The sequence below is a fragment of the Aspergillus piperis genome (assembly GCF_003184755.1).
Source record: "Aspergillus piperis CBS 112811 unplaced genomic scaffold BO85scaffold_1, whole genome shotgun sequence".
Taxonomy (NCBI): Eukaryota; Fungi; Ascomycota; class Eurotiomycetes; order Eurotiales; family Aspergillaceae; genus Aspergillus; species Aspergillus piperis.
In genome coordinates this window covers 2683440-2707582 of record NW_020291591.1, presented here as the reverse complement: position 1 = coordinate 2707582, position 24143 = coordinate 2683440, and the positions used below count along the sequence as shown (strand labels likewise).

Below are 24143 nucleotides of genomic sequence, written 5' to 3'. Positions count from 1 at the left end.
CTCTATAACTCCGGACAAACTACCTTTCGAAGTGGATTGCTTATCACCGAACATCGTGCTGTGGGTCTCTCGAACCATCAATCAACAAGAACAACCCCTCGGTCTCGAACGGACCATCCTGCAATCTGTCCAGGGTTCGCTTCGCTTGTTCATCTCCGTCCTTTATTCCTCCCCTCGCAAATTCCCCCGGCACTCTTCTTTCCTATCCTTTGATTCTATTTCCAAAGGTACTCTGCAGCTTCTCCTTCTTCGACACGCATGTCTTCTCCATTTATCAGCCTCGTTACATTTCCTCTCGAGCCTTGCTGACGCCCCCCCGGACGCCTCCCAATGCCTTTTCCCCTGCGCTAGCGGTGTCTTCTCCGATATAACGACTACGTCAGACTCTCCGTGCTATACTTTGCGATCCTAACGAGACCACGAAACCATTGACGGCCGTTGACATTCCTGTCGCAACATTCCAAACACAATGTTCCCCTCCAGAGCGTTCTTACGAGTGCGCTCCCTATTACTTGCAATATTTATCCTGTTGACATTCGCTTGGTCCTATTCACGATGGCGCAGCTATCCTCTGACCGAGACAGCCCCATCCATACAAACACACCAAGCGACTCCCTCGAACCACAGACATACCGAAGGCCACATCCAATTCTGGCGTCAATTCCAGCCACTTCTGACCGCTCATGAGCCGAAATGCGAGCCACCTCTGAGATTAGGATCGGCGCCGTCAATTAGGTTCGAACAATCGAACCCGGAAGACCGCCCGGAGCTGCTGGACATGCTCCCATTCGACGTGGATACGATGAAAAATGCGCACAGCGGTTTTGTCGATGCGATCAATACCAACCCGCCCCAACTAAACTATACACAGAATACGCGAGGCTTGGTTTCCACCGCGGGGGGCTCCTACTTACCCGTGCTGGTGATCTCGCTTCGAATGCTTCGCAGAACGGGCTCAAAGTTACCCGTCGAAGTTTTCCTCGCAAATGAAGAAGAATATGAAGAGCACATCTGCGAAGTGGTCCTGCCATCGCTGAATGCGCAATGTGTCCTCTTGTCGGAAATCCTGGACGCCGTCCCAGGCGATATGAAAGTCGAGAAATACCAGTTCAAGCTTCTCGCAATGCTGTTCTCGTCATTCGAAGAAATCCTCTTCTTAGACGCCGATGCGTTCCCGATTCACCCACCGGAAATGCTATTCGTCAATGGCCCCTTTCCCTCGAAGAACATGGTCACTTGGCCCGATTTCTGGGCATCCACCGTCTCGTCCTACTACTACGAAATTGCCTCTCAGCCGTTTCCCCAGAACTCAGTCCGACAGTCCAGCGAATCCGGAGAGGTCCTTATCTCGAAGAAGACGCACATTAAAACCCTTCTTCTCAGCACCTACTATAACATGTGGGGTCCCGATTTCTATTACCCATTGCTTTCGCAAGGCGCAGCCGGAGAGGGCGATAAAGAAACCTTCGTCGCAGCCGCCATGACCCTCCAGGAACCATACTACCAGGTCTCGGAGCCAATTTGCGCCATCGGCCACGGCACACAGGGCGGTCTGGCCGGCTCCGCGATGGTGCAGTTCGATCCCATTGAAGACTACGCTCTGACGCAAAAGGGCGAGTGGCGAGTTCATGGATCGAAGGCGCCCGCCCCCCGAGCATTCTTCATCCACGCCAACTTCCCCAAGTTCAACCCGGCCACGGTGTTCGACAAACAGGCCGTGAATCCAGCTTTCGCGGATGACGGGAGCTACACGCGCGCATGGACAATTCCCGATGAGGTGATCAAGGCCTTTGGCACTGATATCGAGAAACGCTTCTGGGATGAGATTCTTTGGACGGCGTGCGAACTTGAGGATAAGTTCAGTACTTGGAAGGATAAGAAGGGCATCTGCAAGGGGGTGAAGAACTATTGGAATGCTATGTTCGGTATCGGGCATTCTCGTTGAGTTAGGGTCGGTCGGTTTCCCGAATTCAGCCTTAACTTGTTGTTGGTCGCTCCGTGAGATGTGTAGGGAGTATGTATCATCACCTACCGAGATGTGCACGATCCCCACGAGACATTATATTCGGGGTATATCTGAGTTGGTGTCCGGGCTACTATCAGAATGGAGCAACTAGCACAACGAGACACGCAGTGACGAAGACGGCTTCAGCTCATATTACAGCAATTGGAGCGACACATCTACGCCCCATGTCTCATCAAGGAGACACGAACCACACTGCAAGACACTTTGGACCAGCCTTGGATACCTTCTATAAATACAAACGACTGGCAATATCAGGGTCTCATCCTGGATAACATACACATATTCACAAATACCTCCCTTCACGCCATGTCATGCCATGCCATCAGCTTTTGGCTACTTATTTCATGTACCATATACCAATACCCATACACTACTATAAATACAAACCCATTGATGTAAATCTCTATACATACAATCTAAGCTAATGATACAAATCCAGAGAAGAGAATAATACCCCCCCTCCCTTCCCCTCAACACAGTCCCTTAAAAGATACACTCACTCCCTCTCAATCGTCCCCGCAACCTGCGCCTTCCTAACCGCCTCCCTAAACATCTCCTTACACGGCACTCTAGATCCCAACCTCGCGCACAACAAAAACGCACCACTCAACTTCCGGTGTAGACTATACGTCTCCTCCGGCGGAGGCGTTAACCTCTCCCGAATCATAAGGGGAATCAACCCCCTCACGCGATCCGTAATAGTCTGGTTCCTAAAATCATACACATCCGGCGACGACTCCATGAACGGCTCCGCGATAGTAGTAACAGAAGTAACGTGCGCATCGACCATCTCTTGACTCTCATGGCCCGTGAGATACCCTAATTCGCGGGACAACTCCGCACAGCGCTGCCGATCGTTCCTCGCTGCCGCGATCAGCGTATGTACATACTTGGTGATGAATTCATCGGGGTATTCGCGGGAGGCGCCGAAATCGAGTAATTCGAGCTTGTTCGTCTGGGCGTTGTAGAGGAAGTTCGTCCAGTTGGGGTCCGTCTGCATGTACTTGAACTCGGTGATTTCGCGAAGACAGAGACGGAGGATCTGGGTGCCAATCCAGTCGCGTTGGGATTGGGTGAAATTTTGGATTTTGGTGACGGCGATGCCGTTGAGGCGTTCCATGGTAAGAACTTGTTTGCCGGAGGCTTCGGGGATGATGGCGGGGATGTGGAAGACGGGGTCGTCGGCCAGGAGGGAGCGGAAGTGCTCGCCGCAGGTGGCTTCGCGGTGGTAGTCGCATTCCCAGGCGAGTTCCGTGCGGGCGTTGGCGATGGTTTTGTCGAGGTAGAGGCCGCGTGGGAGGAGGCGGGAGGCGGTTAGGAGGATGGAGAGGTTGTTGAGGTCGGAGTCGATCGAGTCGGCGACGCCTGGGTATTGAATTTTGACGGCGACGGGTTGGCCCGTGGAGGCGAGGACGGCGCCGTGCACTTGGCCGATGGAGGCGGCTGCCATGGGGATTTCGTCGAAGGAGGAGAACAGGTCGCGCCAGTTGGGACCGAGGTTGTCGGTTAGGACTTTGTCGCGTTGTGAGGCGGGCATGTAGTCTGCGCGGTCTTGGACTCGTTGGAGGACCTCGTGGATGGAGTCGGGGAGCATTTTGGTGTCTGGTGTGGTGTTAGAGAGGAGTTGGTTAATGGGGTAGATGGTGTGTACCTTGGATGCTCAGCATCTGCCCCAACTTGAGGGCCGCTCCGCGCATCTTGGAGAGTTTGGCGACGAGACGTTCCATGTTTCCGGCGCTGAACATGAGGGATCCGGTGCTTTCGGACTGGCTTCCAGTGGCTCGTCGTAGGCTTTCACTGACGGCGCCAAAGGCCATGGATGTGGCTAGGCCACCGTATTGCCATAGTCTGCCTAGTCGGGAAGCTGGAACGCGAGACTCGATCATCTGGTATGTTGCCTGCTGCTTCATGGCTGCGGCAGTCTCAGGTTCCACCTGCGGGCACTTTATTAGTATATAAACGTCCGATTGGCTGCGACTGCTTGCACTCACTGTTGTTGTTGACACAATGTCCTCCACGGCCTGAGCCTCTTCTTTCGACAATCCCTCCTTCCCAATGGGTTTGGCGTCAGGTGGAGGCATCGGAGTCTTTCCTTTGTATTTTAGATCCGCAGCAGCTTGCCGAGACAGCATCCTAGCCACCTTGGGGCTGTGGAATATTTCCTTCATCATATCCTCCGAAATCTCCTCCTGTTGTTCTGTAGGCTGGATTGACGACGCAGGTTTCTCGGCACCGACGGCAGAGTGGAATACGTCCGCATTTATCTCAGTGTTGATGCCTGATTGCGTGTCGCTGGAGGTCTTGGGTAGTTTAACCCTAGGAAGTCCAGACGAGCCGGGGGTCGTCTGTTTGGAGGGCTCATAGAAGACATCTTGCTGCTGGCTAACATCCAATTGACTAGCTCCGTAACCAGTATGTTCCGCCGTCGTTGAAGGTATCTGCGACTCTGCCTGTCGTTGTGCTTTCCTGGCCTCATCCGGCGAGAGATTCGTGTGCGTGGGGGACGAGCTCGGGGCCCGGGGTGACGGTGCGGGTGCCGGTTGGGAGGGAGAAGGATCATCATTGAACCGCTTTGCTAAGGCTGCCGCAGCTTGTGCGGTCATGCAGAGGCCATCCACCTGGCTCTTGATGCCTTTGGTGAGGGACGAAGTCCTGGTAAATAAGTCTAGTTGGCGCTGCCGCACCTCGAGGTGCTTCACGGCCACGGACCTGGCGACATTGCAAAGTTGGATCGCGTCCAACAGACGCTTGCCCGACATGATTGATAATGTAGCAGAGAAGCCCGGGCTGGTCTCCAAACTACCGTCTTCGCATAATGATGGAAATTGAAGCAATTGGGGAAGCGCGAGAGCAAACCGGATAGCATCTCGAGCCTCGAAAAGCCGCGGTGGTTTTCTGCCGGGCGGTACCGCGCCCCGGAGAGGTCCGGAGGCAACTGATAAGGAAGACAGCCGACCGGATAAAACTAAGAATAGTATTTAAAGGCGAATGTTCCTCCCGCGGGTCTCCCTTTCTTCATCACCGCCATGTACCGGCCGCCTTAACTTGTTTGGTGAGGGCAAATGACAGTGAAGACCAACGTGCAGGATATCGAGCAAGAGATCGTGGATCTCGAGGACCGTCTGCGCAATGCACGTGCTCGTCTAGCGTCGGCCTCTGCGTCGCACAAGGGCGGGGGTTCATATCTACCGGTACCGGAGGGTGTGTTTGCCCCCGCGGATGTCTTCCCCGTATACTTCTTCTTTTGCAACTGCATCTTCCACCACCTATTTACAAGATACTAACCGTCCATTCCTACGCTCCAGATACTACGGGAATAGTGCCTAGTCATGCACTGCTCCTCCTCTCGGATTCAGCCCTTCCGTTGGGCTCGTTCGCCTACTCCAGCGGTCTCGAGTCCTATCTGGCGCATAACAAGCCCCTTCCTCGCTCGGTGACCCCAATTGCATCCTTCCAACGCTTCCTGAAGCTCTCGATCGCTTCTATGGCAAGTACATCACTTCCATACGTTCTGGCAGGATACAGACGCCCAGAAGACTTGGAAACCCTGGACAATGACCTTGATGCGTCTACCCCCTGCATAGTTGCCCAGCGGGCGAGTCTCGCCCAAGGGCGGGCATTGCTCGGGGTCTGGGAACGCGCTTTCCGGAAAACGTATGCGTTCAACCCATTCCACGCTAACCCCAACGCTGCTGAGGCAGTGAAGGTGGTAGAGGAATTCTCCGACATACTGAAGACCTCGCTGGGTACTGACGAACTAGGCCCCAAAGGTCACTTTGCGCCTTTGTGGGGGGTGGTATGTCTGGCCATGGGCATGGACGCCCACCAGACTGCGTATGTCTTTATGTTGAACCATGCCAAGGCAGTCCTTAGCGCTGCTGTCCGTGCGTCCGTCATGGGCCCTTATCAGGCGCAGAACATCCTGGCCAGCAAAGGCCTGCAAAGCATGATCACTCAACGTATAGAGCGGGAGTGGGATACTCCCGTCGAAGATGCAGGACAAATCGTCCCACCTCTTGATCTCTGGGTGGGACGACATGAACTTCTATATAGCAGAATCTTCAACTCATAATACATAGATCACCACGATAGCTCTCTCGATTCTTTTCTTTTTGGTCAAAGGTGACATTCCTGTATGAATATAGCTGCATTCATCATCTTTCTCTCTGCCGTGACGTCCTAGTTAATCCTACAACATGCACCGTATTGTCCCACCCAGGTGCCGCTCGAACACTGACGTGGGTATCCAAAAAACAACTCCTCTGGACCGGAGGGTAATAAAAAGAGAAGAGAAGGGAAAAGAAAAGAAAAGAAAAGGAATAAAAGGCGGCAAAGAGAAACGAAGAGAGAAAGAAAATTAAAAGGAAAACAAATATGGAAAAACCGGTAACCCGAAGACCAAACAACCCGGCCACTATGCAAATAAGATATCCGATCAATAGGAACAGATTTAGATCGAACGCCGGCCCTCTGATATCCTGTCCTGCTAAACCACAGTAAAACACCGCACCATGAGCCTTTTTCCATGATTATGGAGCGCAATGGGTAAAAGAAAAATCAAGCCGTAATAAAGTGACGTAGGTGAGTGAAAAGGTGAAGGCGAGAAAGGCAAGAAGAGAAGGAAGAGACTATAGTACACGAAGTTGAGGGTATGAACCCAGGATGGAGGGTTCTGAGCAAATCACAGTGTGATATGCATGTAATCGTTGTTACCGAAGGACTTGTTGCAGTTGGGACACTTTCGGGACCGAGATGTGAGGCGCTCCTCTACGCATTCTTTGCAGAACACGTGACCACATGTCTTGATAGCCGTGTTCTTGAAGTTGCGACGACACACAGTGCAGAGTGCCAGAGTCTGTAGGGCAAGTTAGTGAGGATGATCCAATATGGCGTAAAACGGTAGTAGAGATGGGATATAACCATACCCTCAGCATTTCATATTCGGACGAGGAGTTCCCCAAACTCTTGTTCTTCCAGTTCTCCAGGCTCTTCTTGGTATCTGCCAGGGTCACCTTCAGACCTTCCACCTCCGTTTCCGCTTGGCGACAAGCACTCGAGGTGCTAGCCAATGTCGAGTCCTTGGAAGCTGACAACGCCTTGAGTTCGGCCACCTGCCGGTTCAAGCCCTCAATTGTGATGTTTTTCTCTGTGACTTGCTGCTGGGCTGCATAATTCTTATTCATCATCGAATTCAGTGCTTCCTTAGTCTCGCTAACTTGCTTTTCCATGTTGGCCAGCAGAGAACGGGTAGCTGCCTCGGATTCCTTCAGCTGCGACACGATGTCCGAAGTTTTCGCATTTTGCATGCGCAGGGTGCGGACCTCCACATCCCTGGCCTCTTTGCTCTTCATTGCAGCGAAATATTTCTGATCGGCCTTGGACTTCTCCGCGATGAGTCGGGCGACCTTCTCCTCCAAGGCACTGAAATCGGTGACTTTCTGTGATGCCAATGAAGAGTACTTCTTGCAGGCGACTTGCATCGAGGATAGTTCGGTATTAAGCATCGAAAACTGACGTTCCAGGTTGCTGAACTTAGCACGGAGTTCTTCGATCGGAATCTCATCGACGCTTTTTGATGTGCTCTTCTCCTTATCTAGTTCCATACGCAACCTTTGAACCTCGGACTCTAGCGCTGTAATCCGAGCCTGTCCAGCATCTGCAAGTTCTTGCACCTTTGTAGCCGCAGTTTTCTCCTGCTCTTGCGCAGCCTTCCGCATTTGCTGGTCCGCCAAAAGTTCGTCGCGCGCGTTGCGTATCCGTGCCAGATCTGTTTCTGCCCGCATTAATTGCATCTCCTTCTCAGCGATCGCATTTTGTGCCTCTTCATCAACCTGATTGCGGTAGGCGGTTCGCTCCGATCGGAATTTTGCCGCTTCTTCTCGCAGTTGCACGTTGGTCGCTTCTAAGTGGTTGATCCGAGTAACAACGTCATCGTACTGGGATTTCAATTGCTTGAACAAGTCCGTGTGCGCGTAGTCATCGTCAGTAAGTCGTGAATGCTGCCGTTTCACGTTAGCACTGTGCGAGTCTAGCTGACCCAACCGGGTGGGCGTACCTTGATGTTAAGATCCGTTATTTGAGTCAGTAATTTGGCATTTTCACTCTCCAATTTCTGAAGCTGTTCTTTCTGCTTTTCAGACACGGCGACAAGTTTGCTGTGGGCTTCTTCCAGGGCAGGACTCCGCTCGCCGCTAGGGGTCGCCCCGTTGGACGCGGAAGGCTCTTCCTTGGGTGCAGACGCACTATCGCCGCCGGGGCGTTGGGCTCCTAGAATGTACTGCTTCTCTAATTTGGCAACCGTCAAGCTCCGTGCACGATCGAGCTTTTTCTCGGCTACCATGTACCGTAAAGAGGCTTCTTCGAGACTTTCTTCGAGTTGCTGCTTTTCAGATAAGGCTTTCTCTAATTCTGCGATGGTGACTTTCTCCTCAGCAAGTTTTTTGGCGAGTTGAGTCTGTAACTCTGAAGCCTCGGGTGTGGTCCTGGGGGATTTGGACAGTAAGCTAGAGATGACCTGGCGGATATCCTCCGAACGAGACTTTAAGTGCTTCTCGAATTTGTCGACATCATCGAACAGCAGGCTGCTTTGGAAAGCCGGGCGTTCTGGGATTTTGTTTAGCGTTTCCATGTAAACCAACGGCCGGCATGAGTGGGACCCACCCTTGGCATCCTCTTCGGCAGCGCCCATGAGCAATTTGACCTCGTCGACCAACTGTCGACTCGTCAGACAATCTGCACCGGATGAGCAAAATACAACGATCTACTCACTTGCTTATACCAGGTATCTATGATACGGAGATGGTCATTGTGGTAGGCGGTGGCTTTGGACATCTCCTTCAGCTTGGCCTCGAGCGACACCTTCTCACGTTTGTACTCCTGCATCTGGCGCCATATTGCGTCCTTTTGGAAACGCTGCGACGAAAAGACGTCAGTATGTCACCTGGAGGGTAGCGGTAAAGTCGACTATGGCGTTCCAATCCTGTCTAGGGGAACCCTTGGGATAAGTTGGCACCCACGTGGGCAGATCGGGGACTTACCTCCAGGTCATCTTTCCAGGGCATATCAGCGTCGGGATGGGGTTTACTACCACCATTGACCGAAGTCGCTTGCTTTTTCAACGGTGGAGCAGAATCATTATGGTCGTAGGCAGCGGCTCTCTTCCGGTCTTCCATCATGACAAAACCGGAATCGGAAGATGCGACGGGGGATGCTTCGGCGGCCGGCATCAGTGGCTAAAGAGGCATACGTCAGAAGAGGCCGTCACCACTGAGCAGCAACGGGCCGAAAGCAGGGACCGTAACAATCTCCGACCGTGAAAGACGTGACGGGGGGTGGTTGTTGTGGAAGAAAAGGCGGGTGGAAGGGGGGAAGCGAGGAAGAGGTGGAAGAGGGGGATGGAGAGGGAATGAGTTGAGATAAGCAAAGACTCCCAGGCAGGAAGAAGCCAGGAGGATTTTCGGCCTGCCAGTTTAGCGTCCCTTCGCGCCTCCCACGTGACCGCGCCCACTTTCCCCAGGAGTTCAGGTTCAGGTTCAGCTCTTTCCGCCCGCCAATCTAGACTTTTTGCTGGTTTATTACTCTCTCGGTCCCTTCTTCTGCCTACTACCACCACCACCAACTACACCACCATCAGTTCATCATCATTGTTCGCCCCCTACTATCTCCCCTTGCTCATTTTATCCCTTCCTTACCTTTCGCCTCAGCGATGACCAGCATGCAGAATGAAGTCCTTTTCCAGTTCGGCCATTAGTACGTTCCTTTGTCCCCTCTTCCCGTGTCCCGTCCCGCCTTCTATACATTCAACTGCTAATCATGCCTCCTCTACAGATAAGTCGGGCAAGAAGTTTGCCCCGAAGGCGCCCGCTCGCCGTCCTCCAGCCTCCGCTCCCCCCAGAAGACCTAGTGTAGCCTCCCAGCCATCTGCCTCTCAGACTCCCCAACCTCCAACAGAGACAGCAACTCCCGAACCCGGTCCACCGGCCCCCGCTGTTCAGCCCTCCATTCCTACTGCACCTTCAATCCCAGAGGAGCCAGCAGTCTCTCCTAAGGAGAATGTCGCCGTACCTCAGTCTGCGACGGCCATTCCAATTCCCCGTCCCAAGCGCAAGGCTTCGGTGTCTGCAGTCTCCCCGGGAACCATAGAACAGATCTCAACCCCTCCTCAACCTACCCCGCCTACACCTACCGCGCCAGAACCCCAAGTCGAGCAGACACAGGCTACTGTGAGTGATACTGCGACTGCTGTCCCCGAGACACAGATATCCCTCCCCGATAATGACGCGACAGTGATTCGTCCATCCAAACGTCCCAAGACCACCGGAGAATCCACCGCCATTACCACCGATGCTGTCCCCACCGTTTCCGCCCCTTCTGCTGCTGTTCCTCATCCTGCTACGACTACGCGCACCACCGAATCAATTGCGATAGACGCCAATCCCCAACTCGTTACTCCTCCAGCGACGCAGGCGGCACTCACAGATAGCGAAGGGACTACAGATGCGCGCCCTAGAACTGACTCGCAGGTTACTATTGCCGAACAAGGTCGGAAGCCAACGAGGACTAGACGGAAATCAGTGAAGGATGTCAATGGGGACAATGCGACAAAGAAGAAGGAAAGGAAGCCTCGAACACGCAAGAAGCGCGAGCCAACCCCCGAAGGCGCCGAATCTGTCGAGATCGCCCCCGCAATGGTCAAGATGTCGGAGCTGTGCAAGGATTTGCGCACGGGTAAAATGTCCAAGCGTGAGACTGAGCTGCGCAACATGGAACAGGCGGAGCAGGAGCGTAAGCAAAAAGCGCAGCAGGAAGGCGATACCGAGGCACCGGTAAAAGAAAACGGGAACGACGCGTCTCCCGCCGGAGACCAGGATGAGAACCCAGACAATAAGGCCCAGGCTGGACCAGTGATGAGGATCGTTAACGGAGAGATTGTGCTCGACACTGCTTCATTGCAGGTGGATCGCCATGCCGACGCCGCGAGGAATGCTGGGGACCTCGAGGATGTTATCGAAAATTCGTTTACTCGCAAAATCAACCAGGCGACATATGGAAAACGCTCCAAGACCGAGTCCTGGGACGAGGAGATGACCGACCTTTTCTATCGGGGCTTGCGCATGTTTGGTACGGATTTCATGATGATCAGCAAGTTGTTCCCGGGCCGTTCCCGGCGCCAGATCAAGCTCAAGTTCAACAACGAAGAACGTCGTGACCCCCAGCGGATCAAAGAAACACTGTTGGGCCCGCGGGAGACCATTGACATTAGTACCTACTCGGAGATGACCAACACTGTCTATGACGACCCCAGGCTGATCCAACAAGAGTTGGACGAGGAGCGGAAGCGGATTGAGGCACAGCACGCTAAAGAGAAGGAAGCGCAGGAAGAGATGCTTCGTAATCCTGACGGTGCGGCTGGTGGTGCCGACGGCACTGCAGCCAACGACGTGCCTGTCAAAGCGAAGCGGAACAACAGAAAACAAGCCATGAAAGCCATGGCTGGTGGCACTGAAGAAGTTTTGGGCACCATTGATGATATACCTTGAGTACACAGGATCGATAAATTTTATTTTACGGCCGATTTCAATTCCATGCGGGGATACAGGTGTTTTTGGCGTTGCAGACCAGACCAGTTATACTGCCTGGTGCAGGAGTTTACTTGGGTTCCTGTTCGTCTTTCTTTTGCGCCCCCGGCGGTGATGATGAATGTCTGTTTGTCTACTCTATTTGCTTACTACACCGTGGTCGGCTGGAGTAGTGGTAATTATCCGACGATTTGGTCCTACGTGTATCTTAGTGGTCGGCCATTACAACGAGAATATCAAAAGAATCAAAGGCTTATAGCTAGCGCATACTTTCCAAAGTATCGACTGTCGTTTCACGTCTCTGCTCCTTGTAAGCTATTACCTGCGGCGTGTTGAGCCAAACCCGGTACTTGAGGTGCTGCTGGAAAATTGCGGAGTGCGCGATCCTGAGCTCCCCTCCCCAGGGTCATCATATCTTCTGGACGAGGAAGGCCGGGTCCAAGTAGATGACGAACTAGACCGATTCCCAGCGCTTCTTCTTCCCAGCGCATAACCAGCCGCCCCGCCACTCATGGCACCCGTCCAAAACCCAGGTCTCCAACGCTCGCTAGGGTCCGAGGAAGGAGTATAAGGAGGCGGCGAGGCTGAGTACGGCGGCGGAGGCCCATCATCCCCATAACCACCACCACCTCCTCCTCCCCCACCACCACCACCACGGCGTCGTCGCTGTGGCCGATTCGCTCCCGACCCACAACACTCGTTGAAGAATGCTGCCAGAATGAACACAAAAACCGCGATCATAAACCCAAAGAAGATCACTTTGCCTACGGGACCAAGCTCATCACTCGAAGAGCTCGATCTCTCATTGCGCAAGTGTCCGAACTTCTCTTCTCCCGCTTCCGTCAGCAGTAGGCGATACTCGACTCCACAGCTCCCTTTCAATATCCACTTGTCGTCGGCATTTCGGTATCCTTCACATATTACGTCTGTAGCTCCGAGCTTGAATTCCTGTGGGAGCGACGCAGTGCAGGTCCATTGGACGTCTTCTTCATCGTAGTCGTAGCCTTCGTTTGTGCATCGCATTGTATCGATCTCGTACATATTGCAGATGCGCTTGGATGGGCCGGTGCATTTTAGCTGCGGGATTGGAGATACTCGTCTGGAGGTGGTGAGACGGTTTCCGCGGAGGGTGAGTGACCGGACGCGCGAGAGGAGGATGGCGTCTTTGCCTGGCGGTCGGTCGGAGAGAGCGGTGTGTGGGAAGAGGAGGAGGAGGGAGAGGAGGAGCTGTTGGATGAGTAGATTGTACATTGTGGGAGGTTTCTGGTAAATGGGTAGCTTTGGTGTGTGTGTGTGTCAGTGGAGAGTGAGCATGAGCATGCTGCCGACGATGGATGCGGCGTCTAGATAGATGGCACACAAGCAATTGTAAGGCGACGTGGTATCAGTACAGTATGCAGATATGGGATTCTGGAACGTGCAAGTATTCAACGTGTCCTCCCCAGACAACCAACTTGAGGGGCGGTTCTTGCATCCGATCTGGATTGTGTTGGACCCGCGGTGGAGGAGGGATCGATCACCGCTTAGCGTCACCGCAGCGGAAACCTCGACCTTCACGCCATTTTCCGGTACTTTCGTCATTTCTCCAAGACACCCTCATTCAGCGCCTTCTATATAATCCCGCCGGCTGTGGTGGTCATGGGCGATGGGCAGAAGTTGAGGTCTACAGTGCCGGACAATGTCTTTCCAACAAAGTGCGATCGAACTCATTTCCCCCTCTGCTAAGGACTGCCTGAAGCTAACTGACGAACCAGGTGAAACGGTGCCCGTTCCGGCTCAATCCTCGTATGTCACTAATGGCCTGATCCCCTTTGGTTGTTCCGATAGAGGGCTAACGAACTAGTCTAGCCTATCTTTCACGCAGGGGTTTTTGCTTGGGCAGCTGTCCGTGGTGCTGTTGATCGGAGCCTTCATCAAGTTCTTCATTTTCGGCGAAGCTCCTCCGCCGCCCTCCCGCGGCCTTTCACATCGAGCCTCTACCCATCGGCGTTCCAATTCCATCTATACAATCAACCCTAACGAGGCCAATAACCGGTCATTGAGGGAGAAGCCGTCGAATTCGAACGTTCTCCGTCCGGTGCCTTCCTCCTCGACGAATACCCGCTCTATCCTCCGCAAAACCTACTACAGCGCCATTCCTACAAATCCCTCGAAACATGGCAGGCATAAGATTCATCATTCGTCGCATCAGCCAGAGTCTCTGGACTGGTTCAATGTGTTGATCGCCCAGACTATTGCTCAATACAGACAAACTGCGTACTCGTTGAAGGACTCTCCGACCTCGTCCATCCTCAGCTCGCTCAATGCCTCCCTCAACAATCCCGAGAAAAAGCCGTCTTTCATAGACAATATCAACGTCACAGATATCTCGCTTGGTGAGGAATTTCCCATCTTCAGCAACTGCCGTATCATTGCTGTCGATGACCCCAATTCCGATGGCGGGAGACTCCAAGCCTTGATGGACGTCGACTTGAGCGACGACAACTTGTCAATCGCCATCGAAACTTCCTTGCTGCTTAATTATCCTAAGCCGTGCTCCGCGATTCTCCCTGTGGCACTTTCGGTTTCTGTTGTCCGGTTTTCGGGCACGTTATGTATCTCTCTTGTTCCCGCGTCCACCCCTCCCCTCCATACTCCCTCCCCATCCCCATCCCCTCCCACCGCTGATGATGGGAACTCGCGCGGCAAGGCGACCGGAGCCGCCAACGCACAAGCGGCCGACGAAGAAGCTGATGGACTTCCACCAAAGTCAAGCCCGAAGAGCAATGTTGCATTCTCTTTCCTTCCGGATTACCGGCTGGATCTCTCCGTTCGATCCCTCATCGGCTCCCGGAGCAGGCTCCAGGACGTGCCTAAGGTGGCTCAGCTAGTGGAAGCTCGTGTGCACGCGTGGTTCGAGGAGCGAGTGGTCGAGCCCCGAGTGCAAGTAGTCGGGCTGCCTGATCTATGGCCCCGCATGGGGCGGACCGGTGTCCGTACCGGTGACGACTCGGAAACCGGCTCGAACGCGGCATCTCGGAGTGCCATGTCGGCTGATCTTGGAGATCATCATTTGGGGGATCGAGAACCCGAGGGCCTACGGTTCCGGGGTGGACTTGCTTCACGGCCCCAGTTCGATAGCGTCTCGCGAACGAGCAGCTACAACGTCGAGACAGGGGACCTGCGCAGTCCCAGCTTGGTCCGAGAGGAGAGTTCAGGAGCGCTTAGCGAACAATTTCAGATGCCTGGCTCTTTGTCCGGCGCGGCTGCTCGCTGAGCAAAGCTACCTTTCCTTGGTTACGTGTACCATAGATGACTACGAGTTTTGAAGAAAAGTATCCGACCTACATAACGAACGGAGTTAGGTAAATAGGGGAATTGAACATCACCGTGTGCACAATACAAACACAAAGTTTATCCACGAACAGGTAATAAATGTCATAAAAATTTCATTGCCATGGTATATAACATAGTCGTCACATCAAGCTTTACATTGCCATCCCCAACCTATTTTAGACAGCAGCAACAGCAGCCTTACCCAGACTACCGAGGTACGACACACGGTGCGGGTTCTCATCGAGATCGTTGCTGCGGTTCAAGGGAGTCCACTTGGGTTCCTCCTGGAAGAGACGCATAGCCTTGACGTACTAAATCCCAGACAGACCCATTAGCACCACACCATTCCACAGCTACACCAATGGCAAACTTACGTTCTTCTCATCCGTCGTAAAGCGATGATAGATACCCGCGGGGAGAATGATCAAATCATCCTTCACCAACTTGATGCGCACCCACTCGTCCTCCTTGCCACGGACATCAAAGTATCCCTCACCGTCCCGGATGTAGCGGATTTCCTCGTCCTCGTGGAGATGCTCGTGGAAGAACATCTTCACCTTCTCCTCGTACACATCGCCCATGGTCTTGGGGGACACGGTGACCTCATCGCGGTTCTTGTATCCGCGCTCGGCGGCCAGGGCATCGACGTCCTCGATTTTCGGGCAGTACTTGTAGAGAACACCCAGGGAGGCGAGGTAGGCTTCGTCGACGGGACGACCGTCGTCGTGGGGTTCGCGCTGGTCGCCCTGATAATCATGAAATGTCAGTCGGTGCCATAGTGGTAACCAATGGAGGGGTAAGTGACGAAACCCATGCGAGGTGGGGGAGGGGTGCAAGGCAGGATATATAGACAGGACGAACTCACCGGCTTGTTATCGTACCAGTAAGCCTTCATTTTCAACGAATTCTAATAGATACAAATGCACACAAAATCCACAAGTTCGACAAAATACAAGAACGAACAACCAGGAACGAGGATCAACGGCGAATATAAGTCCACCCCAAAGCCAATAAAGCCGCCGCGGGGCCGCCGTGAAATAAGCCCCACGTGTGATTGGCTGCAATGCAAAACTTCGGCTCATTTCGTCATTACGTCAGCAAAGCACATCATCTCACCGCCTTTCGGAGTTTGACTCGGATTTAAGCTTTTTGGTCCTTGGCTTGTCGCGCACGTGATGCGGATATGAGTTCTTTTTTCTGGGGCCAAAAAAGGTTAATTAAATCTATGGGATTAGTTTAGTAGTGAGTGAGATTCCGGTTGCGGAAGCATCGAATTTCTTTAGCTTCTCCCCTTTCCACATCCTCCTCCCCCCCTTGACGCTCTAGGCCATCCCGTTCGCAAATGGCTTTTCGGGCTCGCTCCGTTGCCCTTCTTCGTTGGGGGTTGGAGCCGAGATCATCCCAGTTGAATGTGCTGGGTAGGAGACGTGGGTTGGCGACGGTGTCGGATGGGACGCGGTATGTTTTTATCTCTATCCTATACGGGAGGGGGTGTATGCAGTGGTTTGGTGCTAATCCTAGCTTGTGTATAGAGCATACGATGTGGTGGTCATTGGAGGAGGTCATGCAGGCTCCGAAGCCTGTGCCGCGGCTGCTCGTTCAGGCGCGCGAACCGCATTAATCACGCCTTCGCTATCCAACATCGGTGTCTGCTCGTGTAATCCGAGTTTCGGTGGAATCGGAAAGGGTACTATGATCCGGGAAGTTGATGCGATGGATGGTGTCGCGGGACGAATCATCGATAAGGCCGGTATTATGTTTCGCACGCTGAACCGATCCAAGGGCCCGGCGGTTTGGGGTCCCCGTGCTCAGATCGATCGCGATTTGTATAAGAAGTACATGCAGGAGGAGTTGCAAGGGACGGAAGGATTGAGTATCGTCGAGGGTAAGGTGGCCGATATTGTGGTGTCGAAGGAAGGGGTCGAGCATACTCCCGGAGCGCAGGGCAAGATTGTTGGTGTTAGGCTGGAGTCTGGCGAGGTTATACCGACTGGCAAGGTGGTCATTACGACGGGTACGTTCTTGGGTGGAGAGATTCACATTGGGCTTGAAGCGTACCCGTCTGGTCGGATGGGCGAGGCTGCTACGTTCGGACTTAGCAAGTCCTTGCGGGATGCTGGGTTCACGCTGGGTCGTTTGAAGACAGGGACACCCCCGCGGTTGGATAGGAAGACGATCAACTTTGCGCCGTTGGAAGTCCAGGAGGGTGATCACCCTCCGAGTCCATTCTCTTATCTCAATGGCAGGGTTCAGGTCGACGACGAGGCCCAACTTACTTGCTGGATGACCTACACTAATGACGACGTTCACGATATTGTCAGAGCGAATCTGGACAAGACTATTCACATTCGTGAGACCGTTAGGGGTCCCAGATATTGTCCTTCGCTCGAGTCCAAGATCATCCGCTTCACCGATAAGAAGCGCCATCTGATATGGCTTGAGCCAGAGGGATTCGCGCCAAACGACGTCATCTACCCCAACGGTATCTCCATGACTATCCCTGCCGACGCCCAGTACGCCATGTTGCGAAAGGTTCACGGTCTCGAGAACGTAACCATGCTTCAACCCGGATACGGAGTCGAGTACGACTACATTGACCCACGCAATCTCCGCCCCACGCTCGAAACGAAACTCATCAGCGGTCTCTACCTCGCCGGTCAGATTAACGGCACCACCGGCTACGAAGAAGCCGCCGGACAGGGTATCATTGCTGGTACCAACGCAGGATTATCCGCCCAAGGTCGGGAACCGCTCACTCTCCGCCGGTCCGACGCATTCATCGGCATCATGATCGACGACCTGATCACGAAGGGCGTCTCCGAGCCCTACCGCATGTTCACGACACGAAGCGAATACCGCATCACCACTCGCTCCGACAACGCCGACCTCCGTCTCACCCGGATGGCCCGCGAGGCCGGAATCGTCTCCGACAAGCGCTGGCGCCACTTCACGGAAACAGAAGCGCAAATCAACGAGCTTCAAACCCTCCTCGAGAACACCAAGATGTCCTCCTACGCCTGGGCCCGCAAGGGCTTCAAAGCCCGCATCGACCCCTCTCAACGCTCCGCCCTCGACCTCCTCTGTCTCCGCGAAAGCGACATCGACTCTCTCATCCCGCACATCGAATCCCCCACCGGCACCGTCTACTCCGCCTCTTCTTTCCCTCCGGAGATCCGCAACCGCGTCTCCATCGAAGGCCGTTACGCCCCCTTCGTGATCCGCCAGGAAAACGCAGCCAAGAAATCCCTCCGCGACGAGAACTTGTCTATCCCCGCTGATCTGGACTATGCTACAGTGAAAGGCATCAGCATCGAGGAAAAGCAGGCCCTGGAGCGCGTCCGTCCCGTCAGTATCGGCATGGCGAGACGCATTGAGGGCGTTACTCCATCCGGTGTCCTGAGGGTGCTTATGCACGTGCATAGGACCAGTCGGGATAGGACTGCTCCCGCATCGGAAGGGCTTGAGGAGACCCCTGATGATGTTATCAGTCAGGCGCCTTGAACCGGTGCCATCATTGATCACGTGGTTATTGGAATATGGTGTTGGGACGACGACTATACTACATTATTGCATATCACAGCGACAGGCGAATTGAGTCGACTGGACTAGGCGTATCGGTGTCATTTCGAGGGTTGTGAAGGAAAAAATCGAAAGATGGTTTGGTTTAGAGGCCTCTTATGTATATTATCATCATTATTATACCTTTCATCTTTTTCTTCTCGAGGCCTTTTTGTATTATATTTCTATGCCTTGTGGATCTCGGATACTGCATATACCAATTCATTTCTCTTCTTGTTTATCTGCCATGGAGTAGGCGACCGATGGAATCGCATGGCTGGTGGTGAGATTGGACATTCTAGACTTGGATTCAAAGCTGTGGAGCTTAAATCAAGTAATATTTTGTACGATGTATATTTATGAAGAAACTGATATACAGATATCAATCATTAACCAATAGCTGGGCTTGGTAACTAGTCTAGACTCATTCTTAACCATATTTTACCTATCTATATCTGTTGGCAACTATTTAATCACAACCGTGGATAACTCTGATAAACATAAAGAATTTAGGTACTATGTTCTCCACACACCACTTGGATCTTTATGATATATGTGAACTGCTTGGTGGGTGACTTTTTCTCATTGATAAGTACTGACATGATTGTGACGTACAGAAGTAGTGGAGAGGGTTGTCCAGGTCAGATACGTATTACTACTACCATCATCGGATATATATTTACATCAGCTACACACCCCAGCGACCGATGAAGTTTAACTGAATAATGTAGTATGGAATCCCACAACTAATTATACAATGCGAGATAACCCGAAAACAACAATGCTCTATTCATATATACATACATGCATACATATACCTTCACGCAGACTTCATCTTTGATGCGACAACTATGGGCTGGGGAGTGGGTTTGATCAAGGCTTCTTACCCGCCGCGGCGCGGGCAATGCGCTTCTGGACTTCTTCCTTGGAGAGGATTTTGACTGCGTCCCTGGAGAAGACATAGCTCAGGCCGGACCAGAGGGTGGTTGCGGCGACGAGGTACCTTTAATTACTGTTAGTAAATCTCATCATGAGGTTTTTCCTGTAATTGTTTCGATCTAATGAAAAAAAAAAAAAGACAAAAAAAAAGAAAAACATACAACAGAAGGGATTCGCTGGTGGTCACCCACCCAACTACTAACCTCCCGGCGTGTGGCTTAAGTACGGCTGAGCGGACGGGAAGCCCTGTTTTCCACACCCTATGGTCGTATGTACCAGACATACACCAGAACGGGTTTACATAGGCCTCTTCCCGCCTTACGCACACACACTTTTACAACAGTGACAGGGCAAGGGTAACAATGATAACAGGGGCATAAAATGGGCCACTCACTGGAATCCGGTCATTGCTTCCCTCAGGCTCCAAGCGTCGATGACCGTCTCGGGAAGTACAGGAAGCGCAATCGCACTACCCACTAGGAGCAGCTGCAGGGCCGTATTGATCTTGGACACCGTAGTGGGCTTCACTTCGGCCGAGGGGAGTGAGAAATCCCAGTACCGGGCCATGGTCTTGGGCGGTGGCAGGGATATCCATCGGTAGTAGATTGCAGAAATGGCTAGTCCGACATCCCGTCCCAGGATGATTACAGCGAGCCAGACTGGGTTTGTTAGCCAATTGAGCCGAAGGTTCGTCGTTGGTTTATGCCTCGGGGACACAACGTACCTGGGATGGACCCGTTCACGGCCAGGCAGGTGACTCCAATGGTCATGAGCAGCTTGTCAGCCATCGGGTCGATGATCGTTCCGACAACGGTTTGCAAGTTCCACCGCCGTGCGATGTAGCCATCCACAAGATCTGTGATACCGGCGTATGCGAACAGACCCAGTGCGGCTACGTGGTGGTCGTGAACGAGGAAGTATCCTACCATAGGCGCCGCAAGTAGACGGGTGAACGTGAGAATGTTGGGGACGGTGTAGATATTCTCATGAGTCCGAGGCAGCTTGGAGAGAATTGGCGACTTCTTGAGGCTGTTTTGAGAGATATCACACGGTTAGGACTCGGGAGGGGCTGATAATAGAGCGCAGCCCTCGATAACCCTACACGTCTGACAGGCGCAATGGTAAGTGCTCACCTTGAAGAGTCTGGATCTGTTGGCTTTTGTGCGGAGTATCGCTTCTGTTGGCCAACACTTCGTACCAATTGCGACTCTATAGCGCAAAGGCCGACCTTTTTTCGTAATATGCTGGACCTTGATTTAGCGACTTATCCCAATGGCCACATTCAGCTGAATCGTACTTTGCCTGAGTCCTTGAGCGACTGCCCAGAGTAATCGCTGAGAAGCTGCGTGCTTCTGTTACCGACATCTGCCATCCTCGCTGGGAGAGGGGAGTGTTCACCAGCGGGGATGCAAAAAGCCGGGCGCATTGCCTGGATGCACGTAGAGGCATTGGCAACATTGCAATCGCTGTCATGATAAAGCCGGTGAGTCGGTAGATGATGGAAAGATCCGGATGATGCTCGCGCGGTATCGCTCAGATATAGCGAATATAGAATGGTTCCCAACAGACAATGCTTTCCAGAAGCCTAGTAGATAAAATAGAGCCAGCCGATGTAATTCAATTGGTGGCAGAGTACTAGCAAACAACAAAAGTAGTCATGTCATAGAACAATATTGAGCGTTCTGACCAAATGACCACGTGACGCAAGAGAAAAGTAGCCGGAAGGAAAGAAGGCGAGATCGTGAAAACGAAAGAACAAGCCCTGCAACCAACACTCAATGGCGTCGCTTGGAACCAAGGACCAGAGGCTGTTCAAGACTGGAATGAACGAAGTATACTACTGTCTGAACGGCGAGATTATCCGGCTTCCGCGAGACTCCTGGGCACGTGAGTCTCGGGTCAGGCGGCGATCAATCCAACTGACGGAGTAATTGCCATCCACGACGCCGGATGATGATGACTCGAGACGAAGAAGCGCGAGAAGCACCGGACGTTCGACAGAGAGCGAAAGGGGGACGAGAAGGAGAGTATAGACCTCGGTCGAGGCTCGCGATGGGAGAAAATGCCGACGGAGTTTTGGTTACTCCGAGGTCATGTGACTGTATATAGACATGGCAGACTGAAGCTGCTATGAGAGAAACACTTCATGATATGAATGACTATACTCATTATAGAGACTAATGACAGGGAGGTAAGAGTATGTAAGTGCTTGCCGTGTATGAGTCGCTCAACTCGCTCAGCTATTATACTGTACAAATCATACGAGGATTATTTCTGGGTAAATTTGGCACCTAAGTGGTATCAATTTGAGATGATTAGATATTGGGAAAGACCCACACTATCGTCAGTGATAATGCATATTCCCCACAGTTCTTACTGATACCGGGACCACACTAACAGGCTCGACATAAATCTGGTTCAACAGAACTGCTCAAGCACGAATCTCGCCCACTGCAATATTCACGCTTTGTCCATTGCTGTTCTCAAAGACCCCGAGAAAGTCTAGGTAGTATGTTGAACGCATGAAGGCTCATCCGCTGGAAGCTCGGATACAGGGGTTCCTTGAGTTTCTGCTGGCATACACGCTTTGTATGCAGACTTAACAGGGCTGCCGAGTCCCCTGATTTCCTCTGAAGGATCCTGGATTATTGGTCCGGAATCAGCCGATAGCACTTTCTGTCTCTTTCGCTTGAGACACCAGTATAACACAGCTGCTATCAGGCCGCACCCGACCACGGCTCCCACAACTGGTCCGGCAACCCACGCCTTTGAGGGATGGGATTGGGAATCTGGGCTAGGAGAAGAGGCAGCGGCCGTAGTAGAGGCCAAAGCAGTAGCCGTGGGGACGGTGGCAGTCCTTTTCTGGGTCTGTGACGTCGTCACTGCTGTTGGAAGCTTCTCAATACCTGCCGTGATTAATAGATTGTGGTAATTGATTTCTGAAGACTTCAAGGTCGTATGACGTTTTGTATGCTTGGACGTGCTCGTGTGGGCGTCAGAATACCAGTAGCTCGCAAAAATCTCGCAGGATGCGCTTTGGGTTGAAGAAAAGATCCTGCAGGCCCTTGAGTCGATATTGCTAGTGTACTGCTGAGAGTTTTGTTCTGAGCCGTCTGAGCTGTGTATGTACGTTGAAGGCCCTATGGTAAACGTAGGGGGGAAACTGACAGTCTCCAACGAGCAGTTGACGGCCAGGCTATGGATACAGTTGGTCCCGATGGTAGTCCGGTCCTCCACAGTATCCACATTCACGATGCTTCCAGCTAGAATACTGAATATACTGCTGTAAAACACGGCATTTGCCTCAAAGACTTGAACATATGCTGTAGGAGGTGCTGTTGTGACCACTGTTGTCGTCAGCTTGGTGGCTGACGTTGCCAGTATGGGAAAGGCGATCATGAGAGCAGCGTATGCCGGATACATGCTAAACTTTACGCTCAGCAGTGGTTCGTATATGAACGGGGGCTTGTAATATAGTCAGAACGCGCGACGGGTGGACGGCAGATGCTCATAGACCGCACAAGCTTTGGTGCAGCTCATATGGGAACCTCCCAAAGCAAGAACGTGGTGCCTGTTGTAGAACTGGTGATCAAAGACGTGCTTTATATGCTGATTCAAAAATTAATTGAGTGAGCCAAGGAGCAGAGTGAGGGGGAACAAATCGTGAGGAGGCGACAGTGGCTGATGAGCGAGGTGTCACGAAATGCCCCTGATGGTGCTTGCACAGCTGGAAACCCCACTTGATAATCAAGGTTATCAACTCGACTACCTGGCAAAAGCTCAACATACCTGCTGGTAATCCTAGACTATGCATCCTCTGTAGGGCTTTGTAGACCAAGAACACCGAGCGTTGATGCTAGTCCCCTCAGCCAGCAGGCCTAGAGTGCACTGCACTAGTATGTGGCCCTTGTTGCGGTAGTCAAGCACATATAGATCCATGTCTGGTGGATCAAGTCAGAGCAGTCATGTTATCAAGAGACCTTGATCCGATAGCAAAGTTTTAGCCTTGCTGTTCTCGGAGCTTTCTGGACCAAAAGCAGGCTGTTGGACGTATGCGAAGACGAGAAGGGGAGGAGCGGGATCGGGATGTCACCCGCTAAACTAGTCGAACCTCCTTCGCTTGTCACCCTCAGACCTCACCCTTTTCACTGAGGATCTGGTATCTTGACAAGCACACCAGTCTTCCTCACTAATGACTTTGGTTATAAGACTTCACATTTACCCAGCCTTCATCTAAATGCTGGTCTCAATATCCTATTACCCCTTGCACCACTGAAGGGACCGTTGGATTTCCATGATGGCACCTTGTCTCACGCGAGTCGGGTCAATAGGAGTCTGTGTCACACTTCTCTCTGTCTGCCTCGAGAAGCATCCATAATATGTCTATGCGGAGACTCACCGGTGGCTCACTATTCCGACAGCTTGTGAACCGCTTGAAGACCGCGAGTCGATGCCCATTCTACGAAAGCAAGCCTCAGATAAACCGAATTCGATAACGAAAGAGGCATTTACAGGGTGAAGAAAAGATGGAACCAATCAAGAAGCTTAAGAATCTGAAATGGCTTCGCTCGCTCAGTACTATTCATTGTTTGCTTGTGGCCCTTTGTAAGTAAAACAAGAGCCTGCTTAGTGAAGTGAGTTGATTTATATATCTTGAGAGCTATGTACCCTGTAACTACAGGAAGTCTTGCGATTATCTGAGCCTATTAGCTAACTTAGTAACGGTT

At 52.4% G+C, this 24143-nt stretch overlaps 11 protein-coding genes across 11 annotated transcripts; 5 read left to right on the top strand and 6 right to left on the bottom strand.

Annotated features, from left to right (window-relative positions):
* Positions 1 to 469: 469 nt before the first annotated feature.
* Positions 470 to 1945, top strand: BO85DRAFT_433971 (alpha-mannosyltransferase; the record flags this gene model as incomplete). Its single annotated transcript, XM_025658441.1, has 1 exon — positions 470 to 1945. One exon carries the CDS (start codon positions 470 to 472, stop codon positions 1943 to 1945), a length of 1476 nt encoding a protein of 491 aa, XP_025521380.1.
* Positions 1946 to 2486: 541 nt separating this feature from the next.
* BO85DRAFT_24455 (protein kinase COQ8) lies at positions 2487 to 4936 on the bottom strand. Its single transcript, XM_025654870.1, has 3 exons — positions 4018 to 4936; positions 3678 to 3960; positions 2487 to 3628 (listed from the first exon to the last, which is right to left on the bottom strand). Exons 1-3 carry the CDS (start codon positions 4783 to 4785, stop codon positions 2523 to 2525), a joined length of 2157 nt encoding a protein of 718 aa, XP_025521379.1. The 5' UTR covers positions 4786 to 4936; the 3' UTR covers positions 2487 to 2522.
* A 152-nt stretch (positions 4937 to 5088) lies between these two features.
* Positions 5089 to 6439, top strand: BO85DRAFT_387795 (urease accessory protein UreF; the record flags this gene model as incomplete). Its single annotated transcript, XM_025656684.1, has 2 exons — positions 5089 to 5227; positions 5332 to 6439. The coding sequence occupies 2 exons, from the start codon at positions 5089 to 5091 to the stop codon at positions 6096 to 6098; spliced, it is 906 nt and encodes a 301-aa protein (XP_025521378.1). The 3' UTR covers positions 6099 to 6439.
* Positions 6440 to 6707: 268 nt separating this feature from the next.
* BO85DRAFT_433968 (E3 ubiquitin-protein ligase BRE1) lies at positions 6708 to 9252 on the bottom strand (the record flags this gene model as incomplete). Its single annotated transcript, XM_025658440.1, has 6 exons — positions 6708 to 6881; positions 6952 to 8025; positions 8082 to 8629; positions 8687 to 8738; positions 8795 to 8938; positions 9064 to 9252. The coding sequence occupies 6 exons, from the start codon at positions 9250 to 9252 to the stop codon at positions 6708 to 6710; spliced, it is 2181 nt and encodes a 726-aa protein (XP_025521377.1).
* A 328-nt stretch (positions 9253 to 9580) lies between these two features.
* Positions 9581 to 11883, top strand: BO85DRAFT_444733 (transcription factor TFIIIB subunit BDP1). Its single transcript, XM_025659098.1, has 2 exons — positions 9581 to 9775; positions 9854 to 11883. The coding sequence occupies exons 1-2, from the start codon at positions 9748 to 9750 to the stop codon at positions 11563 to 11565; spliced, it is 1740 nt and encodes a 579-aa protein (XP_025521376.1). The 5' UTR covers positions 9581 to 9747; the 3' UTR covers positions 11566 to 11883.
* On the bottom strand, positions 11634 to 13213 carry BO85DRAFT_444732 (DUF1183 domain protein). Its single transcript, XM_025659097.1, has one exon. The coding sequence runs from the start codon at positions 12853 to 12855 to the stop codon at positions 11923 to 11925; it is 933 nt and encodes a 310-aa protein (XP_025521375.1). The 5' UTR covers positions 12856 to 13213; the 3' UTR covers positions 11634 to 11922.
* mmm1 (ERMES complex subunit MMM1) lies at positions 12824 to 15008 on the top strand. Its single transcript, XM_025659096.1, has 3 exons — positions 12824 to 13298; positions 13359 to 13389; positions 13453 to 15008. The coding sequence occupies exons 1-3, from the start codon at positions 13283 to 13285 to the stop codon at positions 14858 to 14860; spliced, it is 1455 nt and encodes a 484-aa protein (XP_025521374.1). The 5' UTR covers positions 12824 to 13282; the 3' UTR covers positions 14861 to 15008.
* Positions 15009 to 15016: 8 nt separating this feature from the next.
* Positions 15017 to 15945, bottom strand: BO85DRAFT_411427 (acireductone dioxygenase (Ni2+-requiring)). The gene is made up of 3 exons (XM_025657525.1): positions 15785 to 15945; positions 15294 to 15665; positions 15017 to 15230 (listed from the first exon to the last, which is right to left on the bottom strand). The coding sequence occupies exons 1-3, from the start codon at positions 15812 to 15814 to the stop codon at positions 15096 to 15098; spliced, it is 537 nt and encodes a 178-aa protein (XP_025521373.1). The 5' UTR covers positions 15815 to 15945; the 3' UTR covers positions 15017 to 15095.
* A 220-nt stretch (positions 15946 to 16165) lies between these two features.
* BO85DRAFT_387779 (tRNA modification protein MTO1) lies at positions 16166 to 18717 on the top strand. Its single transcript, XM_025656683.1, has 2 exons — positions 16166 to 16377; positions 16452 to 18717. The coding sequence occupies exons 1-2, from the start codon at positions 16262 to 16264 to the stop codon at positions 18418 to 18420; spliced, it is 2085 nt and encodes a 694-aa protein (XP_025521372.1). The 5' UTR covers positions 16166 to 16261; the 3' UTR covers positions 18421 to 18717.
* Positions 18718 to 19350: 633 nt separating this feature from the next.
* On the bottom strand, positions 19351 to 20889 carry BO85DRAFT_455444 (cardiolipin synthase; the record flags this gene model as incomplete). The annotated part of the gene is made up of 5 exons (XM_025661387.1): positions 19351 to 19480; positions 19811 to 20075; positions 20141 to 20445; positions 20550 to 20660; positions 20714 to 20889. The coding sequence occupies 5 exons, from the start codon at positions 20887 to 20889 to the stop codon at positions 19351 to 19353; spliced, it is 987 nt and encodes a 328-aa protein (XP_025521371.1).
* A 750-nt stretch (positions 20890 to 21639) lies between these two features.
* On the bottom strand, positions 21640 to 23022 carry BO85DRAFT_444727 (uncharacterized protein). The gene has a single exon (XM_025659095.1). The coding sequence runs from the start codon at positions 22837 to 22839 to the stop codon at positions 21919 to 21921; it is 921 nt and encodes a 306-aa protein (XP_025521370.1). The 5' UTR covers positions 22840 to 23022; the 3' UTR covers positions 21640 to 21918.
* Positions 23023 to 24143: the final 1121 nt, after the last annotated feature.